The 24547-nt window shown below is 39.7% G+C and overlaps 1 protein-coding gene across 1 annotated transcript in view; it reads left to right on the top strand.

The window, feature by feature from the left end:
- LOC137322945 (PC3-like endoprotease variant B) overlaps window positions 1-24547 on the top strand; it is a 544890-nt gene that overhangs the window by 118247 nt on the left and 402096 nt on the right. Inside the window, exon 3 of the mRNA XM_067986203.1 lies at window positions 14440-14553. Coding sequence (XP_067842304.1) covers window positions 14440-14553 — 114 coding nt within the window. The remainder of the gene's footprint in view (window positions 1-14439; window positions 14554-24547) is intronic.

Genomic DNA, 24547 nt, shown 5'->3' with positions numbered 1-24547 from the left:
TTAATTAGAATGTTAGAATGTTAACTTAACTATTACCAGTCTATAACCATAGATGTTACAAAGGTATTATCACCAATGTTATCACCATTTTATTATTAAACTGCACTGTATTTTTACAGGTAGCAAAAAGATAGATATGAGTCATATAAATGTAATTAAATATCATCATACACATATTACAATTAATATTCATGGCAAACAACCTCATAGCATTTATTATATGAAACTTGTGATTACCAGATAGCCTTCAGATTTTAACTCCTTTAAATACATATATTTGAACTGTGTAAGAAAAATTCACCATCTCAAAAGCTTTTAAGATATGGATAGGCTCTGGAAAAATATTAAGTTATTTGATTTCTTTGAACTTACTTTATTTGCAATCTTAATAAAAGAAAAATACAGTAAAAAACATATGAAACCAAATTAACTACAAAATCACGATCATGCCTGGAATATGATCATTCCTAGGTTAACTTACTCACTACTAAAGATGCTTTTTGGTATAATTCCCACTGCAGTTCCTGGTCCCATGTAGATGCCAGATGGCATCTTTACTGCAGCTGTACAGAGTGGAAATAGACTGTAGCAAGTCCCATCACATTGGCAGTGTATAGTGAATCTCTTATTAAAAACTTCATGGGCTAGACTTCACAGGCTAGGTGGCATAGTTGGCTTAGGTTAACACATTTGCCTGTGTCATTGGCCATTACCTAACTCCTGCTTTGACTCCAGCACAGGCTTGGAAATAAAAGCCACTGCTCCCACAGAGCATTGAAATTCAAAAGTAAACTTTTGCAATACATTTCTAGCAGAGAGCTACTTTTGAAAGTGCCTCTGCACATTTGCAGTTTCACTCTCCAATAGTAAACCCACTCCACTGATTGTGCATTTCACCAGCACTAGTGGAAAATAGCAGCCAAAAAACAATGATCATCATCAGCTTCCTCTACCATTCATCTGCCTTGGATCGTCCTGTTTTTAAATCAGTTTTAACAGTGCTGTGGTTCCTGCACCTATTAAAGCAAATAATACTGCATGGGGCAAATGGGGCAGTGGAGGATCAGTCTCCTGCTCCTCCTGGCTCCACAAGCAAAATTTTAAAAAGTTTAAAAATTGACCTGTTTGGGCCTCTCTTGGCCCCGATCCACTTACCTGCTGGATTGGCCTGGTGGGAAATTCACTTCGGCTTCCCGCTCAGGCCGGCGAGTTAAAATTGCAGTTGGGTCCCTATGACATCATCAGGATCAAACATGTCTATGTAAAAAGAGACCTCTCCAGCTTCAGATGGGTGTCCTAGCTGCCTGCTCAGTTGAGCAGGTTAAAATTGCGATTGATCGGCTCCTGGTGGCTCCAGGGTGGTTAAGTAACCTAAGCGATTTTAACCACCCAATCACCCGGTTTCCGCCAGATGGGTAGGGTGAAAATCATCTCACACCATTTCTCAGCTGCAGTTAAGCCTCCAATACCTCATCTAAGTGTACATTCTTCATGTGTGAGAGTTGGCAGACTATTGGACTATAGGGTCATTCTAGCCAAGCCTTTTCATGTCCTCACTTACTTGCACTTTTCAGCAAAAGTCAATGAATAGCAATCAGGAGTGGGAATTCTGGTTGATTTTCCCTTCCTTAGTCCAGGCACTCTAAGGCTAGTTATGCCCTATTTCTTCCTAACGCTGAAGATCACCTCATTCAATTAGAGCCAGACCTTTCAGGAGTGAGATTAGAAAACATTTCTACACACAAAGGGTGGTAGAAGTTTGGAACTCTCTTCCGCAAACAGCAATTGATACTCGCTCAATTGCTAAATTTAAATCTGAGATAGATAGCTTTATGGCAACCAAAGGTATTAAGGGATATGGGCCAAAGGCAGGTATATGGAGCTAGATCACAGATCAGCCATGATCTTATCAAATGGCGGAGCAGGCACGAGGGGCTGAATGGCCTATTCCTGTTCCTATGTTCCTATGTTCATTCAGCACAGACCAGGAATCGAGCCTGAGACTTTCTGGTCGATACTGCTCAGATAAATGCTGCTTTCACTCACTGAGCCAGTGAGGATACAGCTAGTTTTTTTATTAAGTTTATGGCCCCTCTTTCCAGGTAGTCATTTCTGCACTGGAGTTTCTCCAGAATTCTGTCTCTTTGTTGTTGAATAGTTGCAGAGGCAAATATAGTACCTAACTTTTCATGAACTTGAGGCCAGGTTTAGGAAACAGTTCAGATTCGGGGTTATACACCCGCAATGTGTTCAACTTATCTGTTCTCTCCAGAGATGCCGACTGACTCACCTACTGTTTCCAGCATTTCCTGTTTTTGTTTCAGATTTCCAACTTCTGCTTTTTGTTTACTTTGTTAATTATTTCAGATTAAAATAATATTGGATGCCATGTTATGCTCTAAATCAGATATTTAAATATTAGAGTGACTGCTCACTATAACCCTCTGATAACACGTATGATTTGTTCTGAAAGTTGTTTCTTAATTTGTAAGCAATTTAGCAAGAATTTAAAGCATTTGTTTTTGAGAAATGATCACAGCCCATTCCACGAAGGAACTGACTCCTCTGCTTTCTTCAACCTCAAGTAATGACTTGGCTAAAAGACATAGGACATGTTAACCAAACAAAAACATTATTGACAGTGTGACTAACTTGCTGGTAGAGGACAGTTCTAATCTATTATGTACAGTCCTACAGTTTAACTAATCCATTTGAATTAAACCTAAGGACAAAACACAAATGTGAACACATCATTGTGATATAATAGGCTTTTTCCCCCCCTTAAGGATACAGCCTGGACTCAATTTCAATTACTGTAATTCTATAAACTTGCTCTCTCTACTCTACTGAGAGACTGCAAAGATAAAAATGCTTGCAGTTTTACATTTGTGCAACAAGAGAGTGAATGCACTGTGCTGTGAGTAGACAAATTGTGCTAAATAATGTTTGTAAAAGAGAGGAAACAATTTAATTTTCTGAAAAAATCTTAAGATGGTCATTAGATCCCCCAATGAGAATGTGATTTGTCTTGGGATGACTTTTCATTTTGCATGTCCTTCACAGTATACATAGCTTGCAGAACAGGTCACGAATGGAGTGACAGAACGTAAACTGATGACCTAAAGTGTGACTGCACCATTGACCATTTCAGATTTATTTTAATGGAATTCCTCAAAAGACTCCTTGGTAATGGCAATGCTTTGGCTACAATTGCCTTTTGTGTGCTTATGCTACTTTGGGAGAATTTTTGGAACAATTCCACATTGATCAACCAGCAGGGGGAAGCAAGATTTAAGGAAACAGATTTTGGCAAAAAAAAGATTTGATTTTGTATATCACCACTGTGATACTGTTTAAAAGGTGCACTATATTCATATTTTGATAAACTTTATGGTTATGTTTAGTTTTTAGTAAATGAGAGATAGTTACAGAGCATAAAAATATCTTAAGAACCAAAAAACAGATATTGAAAAGGGTTGTTGAAAAGGGCATCAATAACTCCTGACTTCTGTCTTGTACATGAATGTGGTAGACTGTTACTCAATTTCTATTCTGTTGTGTGGGACACTATGTAATTTGATACTTTAGATGGTCACTGTGATAGGAATTTCTTTGAGCTGTGCTCTTACATGAAACTAGTGTAAAAGAAAAAAAAGGAGTCTGAAGACTCAGCTCGAAAAGTTGCTATATCAAGTGCCAGGACTCTTAGAAATTAGATTGCATTCATCCTCTTATTTGGTGTTAGTTATTTTCTGTAGGAATTGTATAATGTTGCATACTCTTCATTCTGCTGATGTCTGATCTCATTTCTTTTTAATATTGTTCATGAAAACATTTCTGCTGTTCATACTCATTATAAAGTATGTTCTGTAGCTTGATACAGTTTGTAATCGCATTCATAAGATGTCACAAACTCATTCGAGTAAGACCATTGTTGTTTGTTAAGAATATTTTTAGACTGCCTGACCTGTTCCCCCTCTCACATTTTTATTATTAAGTTTTATTTTATGATACCTTTCCACATGTTATTTTTTTTCTCCCTCTCTTTAGATTCCTTTACAAACTTGTAACAATCACTAACTGATCAGTTCGAAGGGCGTACCCTGTTCCCAAGCCTCTATCAATGCTGCTGTTTGAGTAGCCACATGGGAATGTGAGCGATTGGGTCATGTTTACTCTTTATGATTTTGCCTTCCTCTCTTTTTGGAGAAGTGTTCAGCTTCTGCTCAACACTTCCCTCAGACAGCACAACTGACACCAGGAACTTGCCATTATAGGTGAATGTCTGTAACCTGTACCCATTATTGATATTTTTATCTCTCTGACATGTTCAGTTTGTATGCTGATTATCCTTGAAGATCAGGCCCACTTTAAATGGATCTCATCTGTGATCGCACTCCTTTTAGATTTAATCTGTCAAGAACAAAATAATAAATGATAGCAAGTAACCCTCTATTTATTTTTTTACTCGGTTTTCCCAATATTGACCTAAATGGTGGCCATGCTGAAACATGTTTCTGTTAGCCAATTCAAGACCAGTACATTCCGTTCTCTTTTATGTGTAATGTCTGGAAAGTGTGGAGATATTTTTTCATATCACAAAAATTGATAAAAGCATAAATGTATGTTTTAAATCTTTGTTACAAACAAGATATCTCACTTTTTGCATAACAAACTGATTTGTGCACAGGGGATGGCAAGGGAATGTCAGATTAACGCACACAGAATTATCCATGACTTTACACATTGAACTGCAGTTGAGCAGATAGAATTTTGCCATAATTCTCCGTTCTATAATTGTGAAGTGTCATCCTTCAAGTCTATTTTCAGTTAACTATCTTGTCTGAGTTTCCAGTGTCAAGTTTCTAGCATTTGACCACAATAGGCAAAATAGTCAACCCATGAATAAAATACAATTGCTTTTTATCAAAATGAAACAAAATTTTCTACAGTGTTGTCAGAAACTCTAAGTACTCCAGAAATAAGATCTAAATGATTTGAGGTCACATAGCTGTAGTGAAATTGTGCTCATAACGATCTTGCTGTTTGTCTCATGTTATGTCATTTTCAAAAACAAAATGGTACATAGGAGCAAATTGCTGTTACGAGAGAGTTGTTCTCCCTCCAATTCTCTCTCATCCCTGTGGAGAAGCACCTGGCCTCCATTCAATGTCTCTTCGTGTTGGCACAGCTTAGATTGGGAACTCAACATGTGGGGGATTGCAAGCACAAACCCACATCCTACCACAATGTGATACAGTTGCAGAGTATTGTGTTACCAAGACACTCTGTTGTCCTCTGATAAGGGGCACTCTACCATCACACACAAGTACCATATGCACCCAGATTTGTGGCACAGTATTATTTCAAGTTTCTATCGATACAAAAAAGGAAGGAAAACACAATGAATGGAAATGTCAACTGCGGGGGTGTAAAGTGGATGGTAGCGGATCGGCCGCCCATTATACACCCCACCCGATTGGAGTGAATGGAATGGACAGTAATAGATTGGGCAGAGTGTATAAAGGGCGGCCAATCCACTACTGTCTGTTTTACATCCCAGCAGAAATTGAAAGTTCACTCAATCAAGCTTGATTTCTGTACTTTCTGAATGTCACAGATTTTTCCAATATAACTTTAGTTTGGACCCAGATAGTTATGATGGGTTTTAGATAGACTCAAATGGAAGTATAGAGCCTGTTTTCCAAGATTTGAACCGGTGCAAGCAGCACACTTTGCTGGGAGCGGAAAATTATACGTAATTAAAATTTAAAAGGAAGTGAACAATTAAAATGAAGTGGCAGAGTAGAGTGGAAATAATTCTGAAAGCTTTCGGAAAGGCTCAAAAGGCAACTCATTAGCAGTCTATGCCAAGGCTGAAGAGGGAAACAACTAAAAAGTGACAGGCAAAAATGATGATAGGAAAGAAAGCTCAGGCAGGAAAGTGATGGTACAGAGAGCCATGCTTTGCCAATGACTGCAAAGTCACCACCATCCTGAACTTTTTCACCTCAGGCCTCCTCCAGACTGCTACAGGAGACATCACCTGCACTTTCCAGTCTGCAGTGCACAGCTGCCTTAAGCAGGTACCAATGCCCTCTTAACCAGAGCCAATCAGTACATTACTTTCTCAATGGACGGCAACAGCCAGAATGATAGAGCTCTGAGATTTGCAACAGTATCCGGCTTCCCTCGTGTACAGGGCCTCTTTGAATGCACGCACCTAGCTATCACAGTACCCGAGGACAAGCCAGGAGTTTTTCTCAACAGGAAGGGCTACCGTTCCATCAGTGATCGCTGTCGAATGCAAGTTTGCACCAGTTTCGCTTTCATCCTGAGACACTCATCCATTTCCCCACTATTCCGTCCCTCCAGGAATGTCAGAGGATGTTGCTAGGGCATAAGGGATACACCCTCCACACCTGGCTGATTACATCCCTCCACAGCCCCACCACACCTGAGCAGCACAAGTACAATAATAGCCATGGGACCACCAGGAACATCGTTGAAGCCAAGGTACCTTTACTCTGGGGGATCCCTGCAATATGCCTCAGACAAAATGGGTCGTATCATAGTGATGTTTTGCATTCTGCACAACATGCCTATTCAACGAGGTTTGGTGTTGAAGGAGGCACAGTGACAGCAAGAGGCATCATTCAACAAGGAAGAATTGGAAAAAGGAGGAGCAGACAACGCCTGTCAGCCAGAAAAGTCAGAAAACAGTTGATCTCTCAGTGCTATCATTGACCTTCTCATCACTAAACTCCCAAATGTGAAAAAGTGATGAATTTATTTATAAGCAGAAGACTGAATTTAAATCTCATGACACCCAAGTGCTTAATCCATGATGCTTTCCTTAACAGAAGGTTTGCTCACTCTACTACCCTGACAAGTTGCTCCACCAATGGCTTCAGCAGAGCTGGTGGAGAGAAAGAATGACTTGCATTTTATATATCACATATCATGATCTCGGGACATCCCAGAGTGCTTCACAGCCAATTAAGTACTTTTTGAAGTGTAGTCACTGTTGTAATGTAGGAAATGTGGCAGCCAATTTGAACCCAGCACAGCCCCACAAGCAGCAAAGTGATAATGACCAGATAATCTGTTCTAGTGATGTTGATTGAGGGATAAATATTGGCCAGGACACTGGGGAGAACTTCCCTGCGCTTCTTTGAAATAGTGCCATGTGATCTTTTATGTCCACCTGAGAGGATAGATGGAACCTCGGTTTAAAGTCTCATCTGAAAGACGTTAAACAGTGCAGCACTCCCTCAGAACTGCACAGGAGTGTCAGCCTAGATTTTGTGCTCAAATCTCCGGAGGCTGCTGTACTCGTGTGGGGAGATGATCGTGGCCAGCAACTTCTTTAAGAGGTACATTCCTGCTTTAAATAGGCCTCTAGCTGACCTGCCGGAACTTGCTCCCTGGAGGTAGGTGGGTTTCAGGCCAGGTCCGCCAATTCAGTGGAAAACCCATCAGTGAAATAATGAGGCCCAGGATTAAAATATCCCCACTTTTAGCTGAAGTGGGTGAGTTTTAAACTGAAACAAAAACTCTCCTGACCAAAACTAACCCGGAGTTAAAATCGAGACCAGCGACATGAGAAGACCTTGGATTTGACACAGTATGGAATACAATTCCAGGCCAATGTTAAATTGGGTTTCAAAATTGCTCAGACGGTCTCTGTGATTTCCTCAGTACTCTTTAAAACTTAAAGTTTACCTTCAACCACGCATAAGCAAAGCTCTCTCTTGGGCAGGAGGATTGGGGTTTCTAGTTAGTCACTAGACACAAAGTAATGCTTGGCTGGAATGTAAACAGAGCATAAAACTAATCTTGGTGCAACATGACTGTAGTATTATTAAGGTGCAAACTTATATTTTTTCTATCCTGATCTTTGGGCCATATTTTGCTAGAGCGGGGCATCTCGCAGCATGTACCGTTATTTAGACTTTTTCCTTCACCCTTCCGCTCTAAATTTTTTTTGCCCTGTAAGTTGCTGGAAGTGCGAGCTGATAATGTGGCAAGGGCAACGGAGCATCTGCAGCCTTGGTGCACAGCAGGACCAGCTAATAAGATTTAAGGATTGAGAAAGAACCAGGAACAACGGAGAAAGAGGGTGAATTAGAATGGGTGAATTAGAGTCAAATCAGGTACAGAAGGGGAAATTAAGAGAGGGAAAGAAAGATTGGATTAAGAGAGAGAGAAAAAAGTGACAGAGGCAAAGTAAGAAAAAATGTAAAGTTTAATTTTTTTAAAATCTCTAAGAATTTACTGCATGCAGGAATGAGAGTCAGCAGTTTAAATAGTTCCCTTTCAATGATTTGGGTAAGGGAACCAAATGTAATATTTCCAAGTTTGCTAACGACACAAAACTAGGTGGGGTTGTGAGTTGTGAGGACGATGCAAAGAGACTTCAAGGCGAATTAGACAAGTTGAGTGAGTGGGCAAATACATGGCAGATGCAGTATAATGTGGAAAAATGTGAAGTTATCCACTTCGGAAGGAAAAACAGAAAGGTAGAGTGTTATTTAAATGGTGATAGATTGGGAAATGTTGATGTACAAAGGGACCTGGGTGTCCTTGTACAGCAGTCACTGAAAGCAAACATGCAGGTGCAGCAAGCAGTTAGGAAGGTAAATGGTATGTTGGCCTTCATTGCAAGAGGATTTTGAGTACAGGAGCAAGGATATCTTACTGCAGTTATACAGGGTCTTGGTGAGACCACACCTGGAGTATTGTGTGCAGTTTTGGTCTCCTTACCTAAGAAAGGATATACTTGCCTTAGAGGGAGTGCAGCAAAGGTTCACCAGACTGATTCCTGGGATGGCAAGACTGTCGTATGAGGAGAGATTGGGTCGACTTGGCCTGTATTCACTCGAGTTTAGAAGAATGAGAGGGGATCTCATTGAAACATGTAAAATTCTGACAGGGCTAGACAGACTGGATGCAGGTAGGATGTTTCCCCTGGCTGGGGGTCCAGAACGAGGGGGTCACAGTCTCAGGATACGGGGTAGGACATTTAAGACTGAGATGAGGAGAAATTTCTTCACTCAGAGGGTGGCGAACCTGTGGAATTCTCTACCACAGAAAGCTGTGGCGGCCAAGTCACTGAATATATTTAAGAAGGAGATAGATAGATTTCTAGACACAAAAGGCATCAAGGGGTATGGGGAGAGAGCGGGAATATGGTAATGAGATTGAGGATTAGCCGTGATCATATTGAATGGCGGAGCAGGCTTGAAGGGCTGAATGGCCTATTCCTGCTCCTATTTTCTATGTTTCTATGTTGCCTTCTGGTCCAGAGAGGGTGATTGCCATTGCATTAACAATTATCACGTCATTAAAAGGGTACTTACGTTATTAAGTACCAGCTCTAACTTTCTGCGGCAAGTTTAATGTGCAAATGCAGCAAGTTCTTAAAAATAATTAGGAGGTTGAGGGCGAGCTGCTGTTTGTGCGAGGCAAACGGCAGAGCGGCATAAATCAACAAGCAAGTTATGGCAATTCGCAACTCATGGCATATCTCTTCTTCACCTGAACTTGAAGGCCGATTTGCACAATAATAATGGCGTGAGTCGTGAACTCGCCGCCATTTTTCCAGCAAGATTTGGGCCATTGTAATTGAACCATTTGAATTTTGGAAAAATAAAGCAGTGAATGCATTGTATGTGAATCACTCACAGGGTTAAAATGAGTTTCAGCAAAATAAAAGACTGAAAGACCAGCATGTGACAGGCAGTATTTGAAGAATACTGAGGTGGAGCTTGTTTTAGAGGTCCTTTGCATCAAGGAAGCTGCTTTGGACTGTCCACAACCCTCCAAACCCCATGAGAGGCGAAAGATTTCGAAGGACACTATCAAATAAGATCAATTCAAAAAAAGTGTGGGGGGGTAAGAGTGGGAGAGGGGTTGAGAATAATTAAAAACATTTACACTGGTAGAAAAATTGGACAACATTAAATATGAAATGGAGCCAATTCCAGGTGGGTCTGATATCATATGGTAATTCATTGCAGGTGAGAGGAGATCAATTCAACTGTTAATCCTACCGTATGGTAAGGAAGTTCAGTCTAATGAACAATTGGCAGAGTTTATTTTTATCTTTGAAAGGCTTGATGTCTATTTGGTAGTAGGTCGCATTTTAGGAAGGACAGCCAAATATTTGTAAAATATTTAACACAAATATGGCTCTTACCCTATTGAACTTTTGGAGTTTCTAAATTATCTTGTAACATAGCAAATGTCAGATATATGCCGATAAGTTAGTAGTTTGTTTTTAAATTTGGAATAAAAAATGATTTACATAGTAAATCTTCTTAGTATTGTCATGAATAACAAACACTAGTAAGTTTTAGGAAGAGTTCGAATGGGGTTGCTGGTAGTGTACAATAATTTTGTTAGCAAAGGATTGTCTTTTATTTCCACAGAGCTTGATTAAGGATTTATAACCAGCTTGAAGTCTAATAAGCTGGACCTTCTCAGCCATAGGCTCAATACCAAGGTACATAGGGTCACCTTGGTCAGGTCGAGCAGGTCAAAGGAGCCTCGGGAGAAAGTCTCCAAATTGGTTCAGCTGGTAGGGCATAGTTTCTGACCTCGTCTCCTTTCAAACTCCACAGAGGAATGAGCAGAAGACTTCAAGAAGAAGAAGGTGACCTCAGCAACCTTGCAAAGCAATGGTATTTTCCTTTTTTCTCCCAGCTTATAGATGTCCAAGAGGAGAGAGCAGTTTAGCTACATTCTGATTTGGTAGAGCTATGACGATCCATAGAAATGGAGACCCTGAATAGGCAGAACTGAGCAAGCATTTTGCCAGATGGGAGTGAACATGTCACCAGTCTTGTAGCTTCTCAGATTCAAGATGCACCTTCTGCTGTTTGCTGTTTGCTCCTTCCTTCATTGTAGCTTGCCAAGTCACGACCTGGAACATTCACACGGCATCTACAGAAAAGGAGGACAGGGAATATCACCATCTTACTGCCTTCCAGTCATATAAAATACTAACTCAAAACACATGACTTAGTTTGGAACTAGGTTGAGAACTGGAATACCTTTCAAAAAAGAACTGCATGCTCCCCAAAGAAGAGAAATATGAAAATTAAATTGTACTGCTGTAAAAAACACATGTATTTTTCTTGTATCGCAGTGCCCATGTGAGTAAATTAATGTATTGCTAAACTGGCTTGCCATTTTAGAGGTAACAAACATTTTCAAAGATCATGTAGCTGCAGAAAGGGGGGAAGGATTAAGCATAATTATTAAAATACATCATACTGCATATTCCTAAAACCTATTTGTTTAAGACCATTGTAAAGAAACATTAGTGTAGGATGGAGCAATATACTTAGTGCAAGGTAAATTTGGTTTTATAAATGACAAGGATTGGCACCGGGAAATTAAGGGGAAAATACCTTGCGCAGTGTTAAAAAATCAAATTATGCTTTCCTTGGATTTAGTAACATCTGGCCTGTTGTTTTTTTTTCCACTGGTGTGGGTCTATCAGTGTGTATCTCCACATAGCTCATTGTAATTAGCATTCTTTTCAGTCCTGGAGGTTGATCAAGAGGAATCAGCGATTTTAAAACTCAGTACCGGCAAAGTACAAAGCAGTACACAGCTGGTACTGAATTTTTAAAGCGCTGACACCTCCTGATCGGGTATTCAGCACTGAAAAGGATGACGGTTCTCGTTAACCCTGTAGAGTACTCACTGACAGACCTACCACTGATGCAGATGAGGGGCCCTTTGCTAATCTCAGAGCAACATATCGTATCTCTGTGGAGCTGTGGGAAGAAGATTAAAACTAAAATTTCTTCTACCAGGTAGGAGAGATCATAAGTAGGGAGCCTCACTATTAGGGCACTCTTTACAGAAAAATCCAATAGTTACAAGATTATGATTAATTTTCTTTTATTTTGTTCCAAAGAATCTATGGGAAAATGTAAAACTATAGCACAAAGTGCTGGAGTCTGAGTGTATAAACCATTTAACTATGATCTGATCAACCGCCATCTATACTCTTAATCTCTGTTTGGCCTTCCCTTGTGAGGAAGGGGTCGGGAGGCTGACAGAAATATGGGCACTTTTTATTTTGATTAAAATACTGATGGCTGCAATATCCTGATGTGTTAATGTAGATGAGATGAGAAAAGTTAAAAATAGTGTCAGATGCCTCAGCTTGAATCAATTCTTTCTATTTATCCAGTGCTTATTGGGGCCATAAACTGAAAGCTAATAATTTTGGTGAGTCCTGAAATAAAGCCAGAAGCTTGAATTCCTGCCATCAGCCCTTGATGATGAATAGGGCTAATGAACACAAGTAAGTGGTAGGAATCTGTGACCAGCTGCATCAAGGCAGGTAATACAGCTCAGATTTAATTGGGAGCAGGTATTGGTAGGCTGTATTACTTTAATTGGTAAGGAGGATTTCTAAATGGAAAGGACAAAGTATAATGGCCAAATTGTGCTGTACAATAGCACTTAGGCTGGGATTGTATGCATTCGTTAATCTGCTGAGGAATGAGGCAATTCTGAACAATTTTCTCAGTGAAACCAACTCCAGAAAGCTTGTCCCTTTTGTTCTCCCTTGGGAAAATGCAAGATTGAAACAGAAAATACCTCTATGGAGGCAATCATTTGCCACGTGTGGAAAGCGGATACAGCTGTAAACTATGAAAAAGGGATCTTTGTAGTACAATAAAGGATGGAAAAGGAGATAAAGCCAGGGATAAGAGTGGGCCTGTCACTGCTTCAGTGAAGGTATAAAGTGATGACATTTACAGTGACAATTGAGACCGTAAAAAGAGCTCCGTACAATTTAGAGACAGAAATTTGATATTTAAAAGACAGGCTGCGATAATTAAAAGTAGACTTAAACTGTTAAGCAAGTCATTAATGACAGAAGGGTTATAGGAGCCTTTTAAAAAGTTAATGATGCAGTTGCAATTACTCTAGGAACCATATTTACTGTCCAAATTAACTACACTTCATTATTAGAAGATAACATAACTGTACACTTAAATAATATGTTGGTTTGTAAATAAGAGTGGCCTTTAAATGCCAAATCGATGATCTCAAGGGCTCATTTAAGAAGCTTATACTGTTTAGTATTGTAATGACATCAGCATTATAGTACTTTATTAAAAAAAATCTTTTTGGTAATAAAGTGCTAAACTGTGTATTGGAGGGCACAACTTCATTGAATTTCTTAAAATTAAATCATTGTAGTGAAATAATGATTTATGTTGTAATGAATAGGGAATCTTGTCTTTTAAAAATAAAAGCATTGCAATGTGACACTACACTCAGATACTGGTATCCTACACTGCCTTGTATGCCCTACAATGACAGCTCACATGGTACAAATAGATAATTTTCTTAATTAAATCTGGCATACTTAAGTCTTTTTTAGGTAATGAAATGTTAATGTTGCTCATGGTTGTAACAATATTAAAATAGATCATCACAGCCGCTGTTACAACATCACAATAATCAATACATATATGATCTGACCGCACTATTAAAAGATGATGGGGTAGAAATTAGTCTAGGCCCATTTTCGGGCCCAGACTCGGTGCTGTGGAGGCAGCATATGCCCAAAGCAAGAGGCCTGAGGGTCGATAGAAATTGTTCCTCGGGACTCATCTGCATACTCGGCGCGATCTGCCTGTGGAAGCGGGACCAGAAGAAACCAATTTCAGGCCGCCTTCCTCGCTGGCACCAGTGCTCGGTTAAGTGACGAGAGGGTGGGGGGGCGATCGTGACTCATGGAGTCGGGGGAGGACTTCTGCACTTCGTGGCTCCATAGGAAGGTGTTTTTGAAAAACAGAGATTGAAGAATTATGAGCAGGGCCGTCCCAATGCCAGCCATGCTCATGAGGTGACCAGTATGTGAAAGGGATCCATCAACAAGTGTTAAGCCCCTAATTTACATATTCTGGAGCCTCACACCTGTTTTAGGCATCCACTCGGGAAGCCCAAAAAAAATGGGCCCCACAAATTTGGCAGTGGGACCAACGTCTGCGCAGATTGGGCACAGGCCGCCACCCCCCCCCCCGCTACATTGGTACACTTTGCGCCCAAAAAACGGGTGCAATGCATATCAATTTCTACCCTTATGTGTTGAAAAAGAATTAACTCAATACCTCACCTACGGTCCCTTGATACTTTGTAATGGAGGTTTCCTCCCCTCCTACACTGTGTTTAAACCGTCACCACATGATGTTTTGTAAACTCCCAGTGGACTTGGATAAGGCAAGAGTTTCACTTATAATACAGTTGACAGCATGGTCTGAGGCATCCACAGTGGAGTGGCTTAAATGTTTGGCAAGGGTTGAGCATGTCAGTATCAACTGTGTTGTAATAACGATCATGATAATCAATATTGTAGTTCAATATATTCCATAATCTCTTTTTATTTTTGTGATGATGCAGGTTGGAAATCTAAAAGGGTTCCACATCTTGAGGTTGCCAAGTAAACAATTCAGCAAGAGAATCAAAAAACGGAGCACAGAGTGGGTGCTGAAACGGCTTTCCCAGGATCCCCAGGTGGGTTTCATGTGTTGGTAAATGCTGAAAAGTGAGACGGATACCTCTGCTAACGGCTGAGTTCACATTTTCAAAGCACCCCTGTCTGGCACACAAACAGAGTCTTGGTGTGTTAAATGAGATTCCACTGAGTTTTGAGTCATTTTCATGTACAAATGGCAGATTACATGATTACAGCCTAATTAATATATTTTTCCACATATCAAACCAGAATATGTTGTACCCGAAATACTTTTTTTTACTAAGGTTGCAATTATATTAAAATATTGAATAATACATTATATTTTCCTTCTAATACATATTTTAAAAGATATAAAATTAAAAATCTGGGTAAAAACTATTTTGATATTTTGCACAAGCACTGAATAGTCATTTGTATCTTTTTCATAAGTAATTTGTTCCTATACCTTGCTTTTTAGGTGGGTGTTAACCTTTAACCCTTAAAGCCTTTGAGATTGATAAGGATTGCACTAAAACCTGAAAATTATATGGTGATGGGTCACAGTCGATTCAATCTGGACAGAACACTTTAAAAAAAATGTTTGTTTAATATTCCATTTTACAGGATCATCTGTAATCTGTGGATTAATAACTAATCAGTACATTCTTATTTTTTTAATTGGGTAAGCTTTTTAAAATATAAAGCAAAATACTGCAGGGTTCTGACGAAAGGTCGTCGACCTGAAGTGTTAACCCAACCTTCCTCTCTCCACAGACTGCCTGACCTGCTGAGTGTTTACCTCATTTTCTGTTTCAAGCTTTTTTATAATGTTAATCTCATTCTGTAATAATAAACAAGCTGTGATACTCAGCAATTCCAGCTTTACATTAACACAAACTATGCAGCATAATATAGGTTTGTGCATAAGTATGAGCTCCCATTCCATTTGCCCTTCGCACCCACTGCAGTATCAATGCAGCCTGGTGCAAAGCCAAGTTTAAAAAGTTCCCAAGACGTCCAAGGGGAACTTTTCACATTTGCTTTTGAATCATTTTAGCATGAGCAGCATATAGAAACCTTTTGAAACAATTGACTTTTTTCTTAACATGGGGAGAACTAGTGACTCAATTTCATATTTCTAACGCATTGCTTCATTTTGTAAACGAAAACTCTGGATGTGTTATAATTGATCCAGTGTTTTTATTCAGATTAATAGGCACCAAATAGTATTGGTAACTCTATTAATAACGTCCTCTGCCATCTCTTCTGTTGGTTTTGCTGAAAGAAATGAATGTGTTGCTGGGTCACAAAATAACAAAACAAGTCAAACAGAAATGTTACCCAGTAGTCGATTTGGACAGACAAGCAATTTGTGGAGTAAAATGGTTCTGAAGCTCAATGCAGCAGATGAATGTAAAATCTTTTTGTGCTTGAAATATTTTATTACAAGGCCTATGGAACTTGTCACTGACTAAATATTTCCAAAATCACAAATTTAAACTTACATAATTAATCTTTATCAATCTAATTAGTGGATAGAACCAGAGAAGAAAATCGCTGTATGTAATTTTTCCTTTTGAATACTGCATGAACTTTACTGGCTGGACAAACCGATTTAATTATGTTGGTTTATAAATTTATTATCATTGTCATTAGCAAGAACAATAAGAGTTTACAGATTTTAAAAAAGACTATTATGCTGGCTAATGCAAAGGGAATGAAATGAATGATAATTATGGATATGCTGAATGATTAATTATTGTTGTAACTCATTTTAATTGTGACGAACTGGACAACAGTCTTGGTAATGAAAATAATCTGCGGCCCACCTAAGTTGTTGAGGAAGTGCAAATTGGAGTCTGATGGTATAACTGAGGACAGGAAGTGCCTGTTGCAAGAATTCCTGTGCTAAATTAAATGTTTTCTGAGTTGGGAACAGAATAGAAGTCTATAGAGATAGGTATAGTTACAGACTGAGATGTTTAAATCTTCCACATTCAACGTCAGCAGGGGCACAAAACGGGTGGTAGCGATTCGCCAACCCGATATACAGCCCGCGATTCGCCCACCCGTCCCACGCCCGGCGATTCGCCCACCCGTCCCACGCCCCGCGATTCGCCCACCCGTCCCACGCCCCGCGATTCGCCCACCCGTCCCACGCCCCGCGATTCGCCCACCCGTCCCACGCCCCGCGATTCGCCCACCCGTCCCACGCCCGGCGATTCGCCCACCCGTCCCACGCCCCGCGATTCGCCCACCCGTCCCACGCCCCGCGATTCGCCCACCCGTCCCACGCCCCGCGATTCGCCCACCCGTCCCACGCCCCGCGATTCGCCCACCCGTCCCACGCCCCGCGATTCGCCCACCCGTCCCACGCCCCGCGATTCGCCCACCCGTCCCACGTCCCGCGATTCGCCCACCCGTCCCACGCCCCGCGATTCGCCCACCCGTTCTACACCCCACCCAAACTTCCTTTCCATTGACGGCAATTTGCTACCAATCGTTTTGTGCCCACGCCAAAGTTGAATTTCACCCGCACTGGTTCCTCTGCTGCTGCACTGAAAGGGTGGACAAATAATGGAGATGTGGAGATGGATAGGAATTCTACAGTTTTTTCTTAGTTACCTTTTAATGTTCAGGGATTATTTATGCAGAACGATCCCTCAGGAGATTTAATCGGTTTGGGTAAAATCCATGGCAAAGTGGATTGTTCATGGTCTGTAGAAATAATCATCCTAATGGTCTCAGTGGCCTTTTGTCTCTAGTTATAACAGTCTATTTTATTGATTTATTTAGTTGCACAGTAAAACTTATTTTTTTATGGCATTTTCAGAGTAAGAAGTGTATGCAGCAGGACCTTCCAATCCTCCATTACATAATGACCCAAGAAGGGTGAACACAGTTCACCTGAAAATGAAGAATAGTATTGTTTATGAGCACTTAATCATAAATCATTTTATGTATCTTGAGAGATGAGAGCAAACTGAATTTTTCTTTAATTGGCTCCTATAGGAAAGATCAAATATTAAAAATAAACCCAAGAAATGTTGTCTGGATGAGTGTTGAGGTAGAAAGAAAGAGTATGAACTCTCCTGAGGATTGTGTGTGCATGTGCATGTGTGTGGAGGGGGTTACAAGCATAATGTCTCAATTCCTCTATGGGTGGGGTCTCCCCTTCTTTCCTGTGCCACTTCAATAAACTGGAGGAAGTCAGCTACATGGAGAAAAAGTATTAAAAATGATCAAAACTTCATAGAGGCATGAAGGTTTTCCATTTTGTTAAATGTTCTGTTCGACTTATGATTTAGATTTTGTTGTCCCTTAATGAGGTAGTAAACTGTATGTCAAACTCTAGCCTTGACTGTGATAAATGTAATACATACCTCATTATAAGGCTGAGTTATAAATAACATTGTTATCAGGCTCCTGGACCACAGCCCAATATTTTTATAGTATCTTTTATGCTGTGCAGGACATTTACAATGGTGTACACATCATTATCATACATATAACACTTGGCACTCAGGGATTGTGCTATAGTGAGGGTGGAGTGTGGGCTTTCATTGTTGTCTGCTGTGTGTGATGTGCACTGATCAAAAGCTTTCAAGCTGTCTTGTCCCTTTAATTTGCTGCATAAGTTTGACTGTTTACTCAAAACGTTTGGGGGGGGGTGGGTGGGGGGAGGTCCTCGTGGCTTTCCCACTAGGCCAAACCTGTCGGGAAGATGAGCCAGGGCCAGAAGGGGCCCAGAAAGGTTATTGTATTTTTGATTCCTTGGAGGAGCAGGAGGACCAGGCCCCAAAAGGAAACATTTTGTCTTCACTGTCCTTGGCTTCCCTCCCCCTTTGACCGTCTGACCCTGCCTCCCAACCACTTACCTTAGTGCCCCAGAGGGGGCCTACTTCTGCCTCGAAATTCTGCTCCCGCCCACCAGCCAGGTAGTGCTTCCTTCCAGGTTCCGGCGAGAGACTGATGGCAATTATGTAGGTGAGGCTCTGGAGTTAAAATCTCCCAGGCCCCATGCTGCAGAGGGCCGGATGGCTTCCTTTGCGCCTCGATCCCTGGCTGTTCATTAAAATCATCCCCAAAAAATCTGCTGTGCAGCATCAGGTAAAACCCTTCTATAATATACTGCTGAATCAGAATTTCTTTCTCTAAGAATCATTCAGACAGATGCCAGATTTACATGTGAATTTAGGTAAAGTCTGTAGCAATGCACAATATAGCCCCTGCACCCATTTGTGTTCTGTACAGTGTATTGTGCGTGGACCGATCAGGAAGAGATTTAATACTGTACACGTTACCAAATAGTCTGGCAGCTTGTGGTACATAAATAGGCATTTGCCAGAAAAAACAAAAATACATATTCAAGAAAAAATATTTTTTCAACAGAACAAATATCACTTTCAAAGCATCTTTTATTTAAAAAGAAAATATAGTAGGCTAACTATCACTCAATGTGGGGCTTTGTAATTATTCTAACCAACTTTTGCAGAATATTTTCTGTTAATTATGTCTCTGGGCTTCCCTCGTGCACTCAAAAAATGAAATTTTATCAATTGAACTATTTTTCTCCTATGTATTTAAGAAAATACTGCTGAAAGCTGCCTCACAATGGATCCTAAAAGGCCTCACTGTTAGTTTTCCTCATGGATTGTGTCCATAATAGTTTCAAATAACTTGTGTATATTGAATAAAGAACTAGCATGAAAAGAATATTTGAACAGATAATACAGTATCAAATTCAAGTCTGGCATTTATTTTATGTTTCTCAGTCATTCTTATATTTAAAATCAAGAGTAAAGTTCTAATCTTAACATTGACAACACTATAGGAATACTGGGTAGCAATCTGTCCTCACTCTAGCAGTGGTAAAACTAATGTTCACCATATTTTGTCAGTTGGTAGAAGAATGGTTAGAAGATGTGATTGAAGTCACGTGCAAAGAAGTGAGTGTGCGGAACTGGAATTCTGTAAAGAAATTTACGGAAAGAAAAAGATGGGCCCGGAGAGAAAGGCCTCACTACCTGCCAGCTCAGCTTGTTAGCACTTAACCTTAAATGTGTGTTGAAATCACATTGTGCTTTTCCATAGCTATTTACACTTCTTGTTAGTGACAGTGAATGATAAAACCAATAGAGCAATGAGGATGACACCATTTGACACAGATGACTGCAAGTTGAACTGATCCCTGTCAGGTTTCACTGTTGAACCTGTACCAGACACCACAAACACTCAAAGTGCCAGCAAAGCTTTGATCTGCAAAAACAGAAATTGGCCAGTAAGTACTGTAACAAACAAATCTAATTCAAACCATAATTCCTCTTTTGTTTATACCCTCTCGACCACAGTTTTTGACTCATGCTATTTCTCTGCTTAAAAAAAAATCTGTAAATAAACTATCATTTGAGCATGGATTTAGAAATTAAGTTACATGTTCCTTTACTAATATAAACAATAAACTACTGGAGTTTGAGACAAATCTGAAAGTACTACCATAGTAACTTTGATTTAGAAAACAGGTAAAACATCCGAGCCATTTTTGATCCTGTTCCTGTGGGGCTGATTTTGAACATGTTTCTAAGAACAGTAAAACCACTTGATAGAGGCTCAGTGCATGATGAAGCCTTTAAGTCTGTGTTGGCAAAGGAGTTTCAGGAATATATTAGGCTCCGTGATAGCAAAATCACTACTTTTGGAACCAACTAAGCTTATATAAGAGGTTGGAGATTATATCATATGCTGTCCGTTGTAACAGTGGGTGATTTCAAAAGATAGAGGTCTTGGAATTTGACATGAAGGAATATATTTTCCTCAGTGTATAATTTAAATATTTCCTTTTTAGTAACTACAGCCAGAATATCTCTGCTCTGCACAAGGTCCACAGTTGATGCCACTTTTGATAAGCCAAATCTCTCTCCCTATCTCCTTGGACTCTGTTTTGGACTCAGGTTCTATTGAAGGTAACAACTCTGAACTGGGAGCCTCAAAAGGGCCAATCTGTACTTAGACTTCACACGTCAAGAATGGCCAGTACCGAATGACCTAAACCAAACAGAGATCGCACAAAGGGCAGTGGGCTTGGTGTTTGGGGCAATTCTCACAGGGCACATCGTTCTAAACTCAGCTTAGCATCGACATTTCTAAACCACTCTCTGGGCTTGGATTCATTAAAGGAGAGTTTTCATAGGTTGATAGAAATTACAGCACAAGGGTAGGCCATATGGCTCCCTCTAACCCCATTCCCTCCAGATCCTTTTACATTCCTCCTTTACAAATGCTTATCCCATTCTTTTTTAAATGATCTAGTTTCTTCCTTAATAGCTACTTGAGCTGAAAGATCCTATGGCTAGTAGCCCTCAGTTCAAAAACCTTTCCCCTTGGTTCTTCCAGTGGAAACAATCTTTTACTATTTACCCACAGTAAAGTCCCCAGGTTTCAGTCGCACGTTTACTGGCTGCTCCTCTCTCACTGCCATTCCCACTCACCATGCTGCTACTCCGGCTTTGCGAGAAATGCTTGGTCCCACGCCCACCCCACTACCCAATCTCCCTCTCTTCCCTCGCCTGAACCCCAATCTCATGACTCTCAGTACTATCTCCCCCTAGTCCCTGTTCATCCTCTTTCAACCCAGCCTCACACCTCTCCCCACTCCATCGCACTTTTTTTCTTCCCTCCCCCGACTCCCAGCTGTCTCTTCATCTGCCAGTTCCGCTTCCGGTCACCCCATAGCTGGGGTTGGTTCTCAGCAGCGGGGGAGGGGGCATGAAGTCACCAAGCTGGAGGCTTCTCTGAGATGACTGCTGGTGAGGGCACGGAGCAGTTGGTGGTGAGAAATTTAAAGGGAGACATTCTTCCAGTCTGCTAGCAGATCATTGATAAAGATAATCTCCCTGGTCTTCATGGCTCAGCTACTGACTGGAAAAACTGGAGAAAGCCATCAGGGGAAGCAATTTTGTATGTTTAAACCTTAGCAACATAACTTTTCAGATCAGTTCTTTAGGGATGTATGGACCAAGAGGCATCCTTATAATGATGAGGCTTCCTAGTATTAAGTGGAGTGAATGGAAGAGATTACCATGGTCAGTTTAACTGGTTTATGTCCAAATGTAGAATTTCTGTCACCTTCAGGAATAGTTCGATCTTGCAGTGAGACAGAATTTCAATCATTTTCAATTCTGAGGATATTTTAATTCAAGATCAACATCTATTTAATATATGGTTTACCTAAGAGCTGTACAGATCAAGACAGCACTTTCTGACTTGTGTAGGTTCAATAGCATAAATAAAATATGCATCATTCCCTTCAGTCTCCATTACATAAACATATACTTAATTGGTGTGAAGCACTTTGGGATGTCCTGAGATTGTGAAAAGTATTATCTTTCTTTCTTTCTTCCTATCTATCTACAGTTGGCTGTTCTACTACTTGTTCAAATGTAAAGCACGTACGCAGTGGCACTTATTTTGTGTTTTTTGAACGTAATAGTTGTGCAAGTGCCAATTTCCATTCATGCGGACTTGCTTTTCTTCTATAATTCAAAGCAACCAGCTTGGATCAACTTTGAGTTGTGCCCAACGAGTTGAAGGAAGGAGATGAACTGGACCAAAAGGAACTTGTTTTTTTTTTTGTTATCACATTAATGAAAGGATCTGTCTAGTAACAAAGAAAAGCAACCGTAAATGTTTGTAAAAGAATTGATAAAGCTATGAATCCTAACCACAATCAAATACAAATGGAGCAATGTCTCAACTACAAATTCCAACAAACAGCAATTTAACATCCTGCCAGCAGTAAATTAACACACACATTTAGAAGTTAGTCCAAATTATTTAAATCTATGGCCTCAATGATCAAAAATTATACATTTACATCTGTTAATAAAAGGTGAAGATTGCAATTTGGGGGTAAACAGGCAGAACTGTTTTTAATCAAATCAAACTGGTTTTACAAATATGTGACTTAGAATAGACTTACATTTATTCCATACCAATAAATTAGCTTAAATATTACTGGTAGTTGGGATTATGTTTTAATCTTGTATGCCATCATTCCCAATAAATCCAGATCTGTTGTTCCTTATCCTGATGTAGGTGTATGTAAATTAACTTTTAAACATTTGTTCTTGAGATCTGGGCATTAAAAGCCAGCCACTTAGTGTGATACTGGCATCACATGGAGGCCATACCAGGTAGGGGTGACAGGTCCCTTCCCTGAAGGACATTAGTGAATCAGTTAGGTTTTTACAACAATCCAGTAACTTTGAAGGTCATTTTATCTGACGCCATCCCACAAATTACCATATTTATTAAATTCAATTTTGCAATTTGCCATGTTGGGATTTGAACTCCCAACCTCTGGGTTACTAGTGCACAACTATAATCACTACACTATTATACCCTAGGTACTGAAATTATTATTCTGGAATCTCAAAACCTATTCCCTTTGTTGGTGACCCTAACCCCGGAATTTCTATACTAATTTAGACAGGAAATTTCAAATATACTCCTACAGCTCCAGTTGTTGTTTGTAACTTCTTCTGAGGCTGCTCTAACAAAGGCCTTTCTTTCCTGAAGAGACTCCAGCAGACTATCTAAACCCTTGTACATCATCATTAGAGGTTGGAGTGACTCTACCACTGCCAGCAGGTACTGATGCTACCATAACTACCAATGCCATCCTGTTCCCTGACTCAATATTCTAGCAACCAGCCACATTCAACACATCATTGTTCAAGCTGCTATGAAGAATGATGGTCTTTTTATTGCCAACTGCTCTCAGGATGAACAAAGCAACACTTATTACCTGGAATTATTTTACTGTCTATCCTGGTGAAATAAAAGTTCTTACGACAAGTCTACTGTAAATAGACAGATGAAAAATAATCAAAGGATAATCATCTTGTTGCAGTAGGTGAGAGTCTTGGTGGTGATATTGATATGGATGAGGATAGAACCTGATTCTGGTAGCAATAGTCTTGTTAATAATAGCAGAAACATAGGCAGCAGTTCCAAGAGTAATGGAAGTATCAATAAAAATCCTGTCCACCTTTTACCAACGATTCACTGTTTTGTTTTTCTTGTCAAATTCTTGGTTGAAAGGTTGAAATAACAGAAGAGTAATCCACAAGAGGTCAAAACCAAATTCTCAGATAATCATTTGATTGTTGTCACCTTCTACTTAAGTATTCAAGAGATGCTAATTAATTAAAGTTAACAGGAAGAGATGGTGATGATGAAAGATATAGCTACTATATCTGATAACATTTGGACATAGTTGACTCAGATTAAAAGATTTTCACCTCCTATTTTAGTGAGCCAATAAGAGGATTGTAGAACTTCAACTGGCACCAACTACTTCGCCATCCCAAAGATATGAATGGTTATGGTGATTTACTCCACTCGTAAATTCACCAACAATTAGTACTCTGTGATAATATTTATGCTAAGATTTTTACGTTTGGAAGGAAAAAGTAGGCTTAAACATGAAATATTAAGAATATATATTTTTCTAAAATGCGTTCATGATTATTTTAAAAAGTGATAGTAATAGATTATTTTAAAAAGTGATAGTATAATTCACATGTATATATTTTTTACATTTCATTCATATGAGTTGCCAATTAGTTTAACAGTGCAATTACTGTTCCTATAGGCAGACAGTACAATAACCTAAAAGTCCAGTGCATTTTATGAGATTTACTTCTGACACCATAAAAACTGGTGTATACATCAAACCAGTGTAAAAGTTGCACCACTAAATTTTATCACAACTGACACAAGATGACTTGCACCACCTACATGAAGGTGTTACTTTGCCACCATTGTGCATAATCTTTTCTCAGCTTAGGTAAATGTTTCAGTTGTGACCACCACTAGTTTTTACAATATCTGAAATAAATCCCATAATATCCCACTCTGTCGGCAGAATTTTAAAATAATTCTGTTCTCTTAAAAAAATAATTTTTTTGTTAAATTGAGAAAAGTATATGTTTCATTCCATCCAGAATAGACAGCTAATAATGACTTACCAATAAAAATGTTTTAAAAAGT

Source organism: Heptranchias perlo, chromosome 6, assembly GCF_035084215.1.
Source record: "Heptranchias perlo isolate sHepPer1 chromosome 6, sHepPer1.hap1, whole genome shotgun sequence".
Taxonomy (NCBI): domain Eukaryota; kingdom Metazoa; phylum Chordata; class Chondrichthyes; order Hexanchiformes; family Hexanchidae; genus Heptranchias; species Heptranchias perlo.
This window is presented reverse-complemented; position numbering and strand designations above follow the sequence as displayed.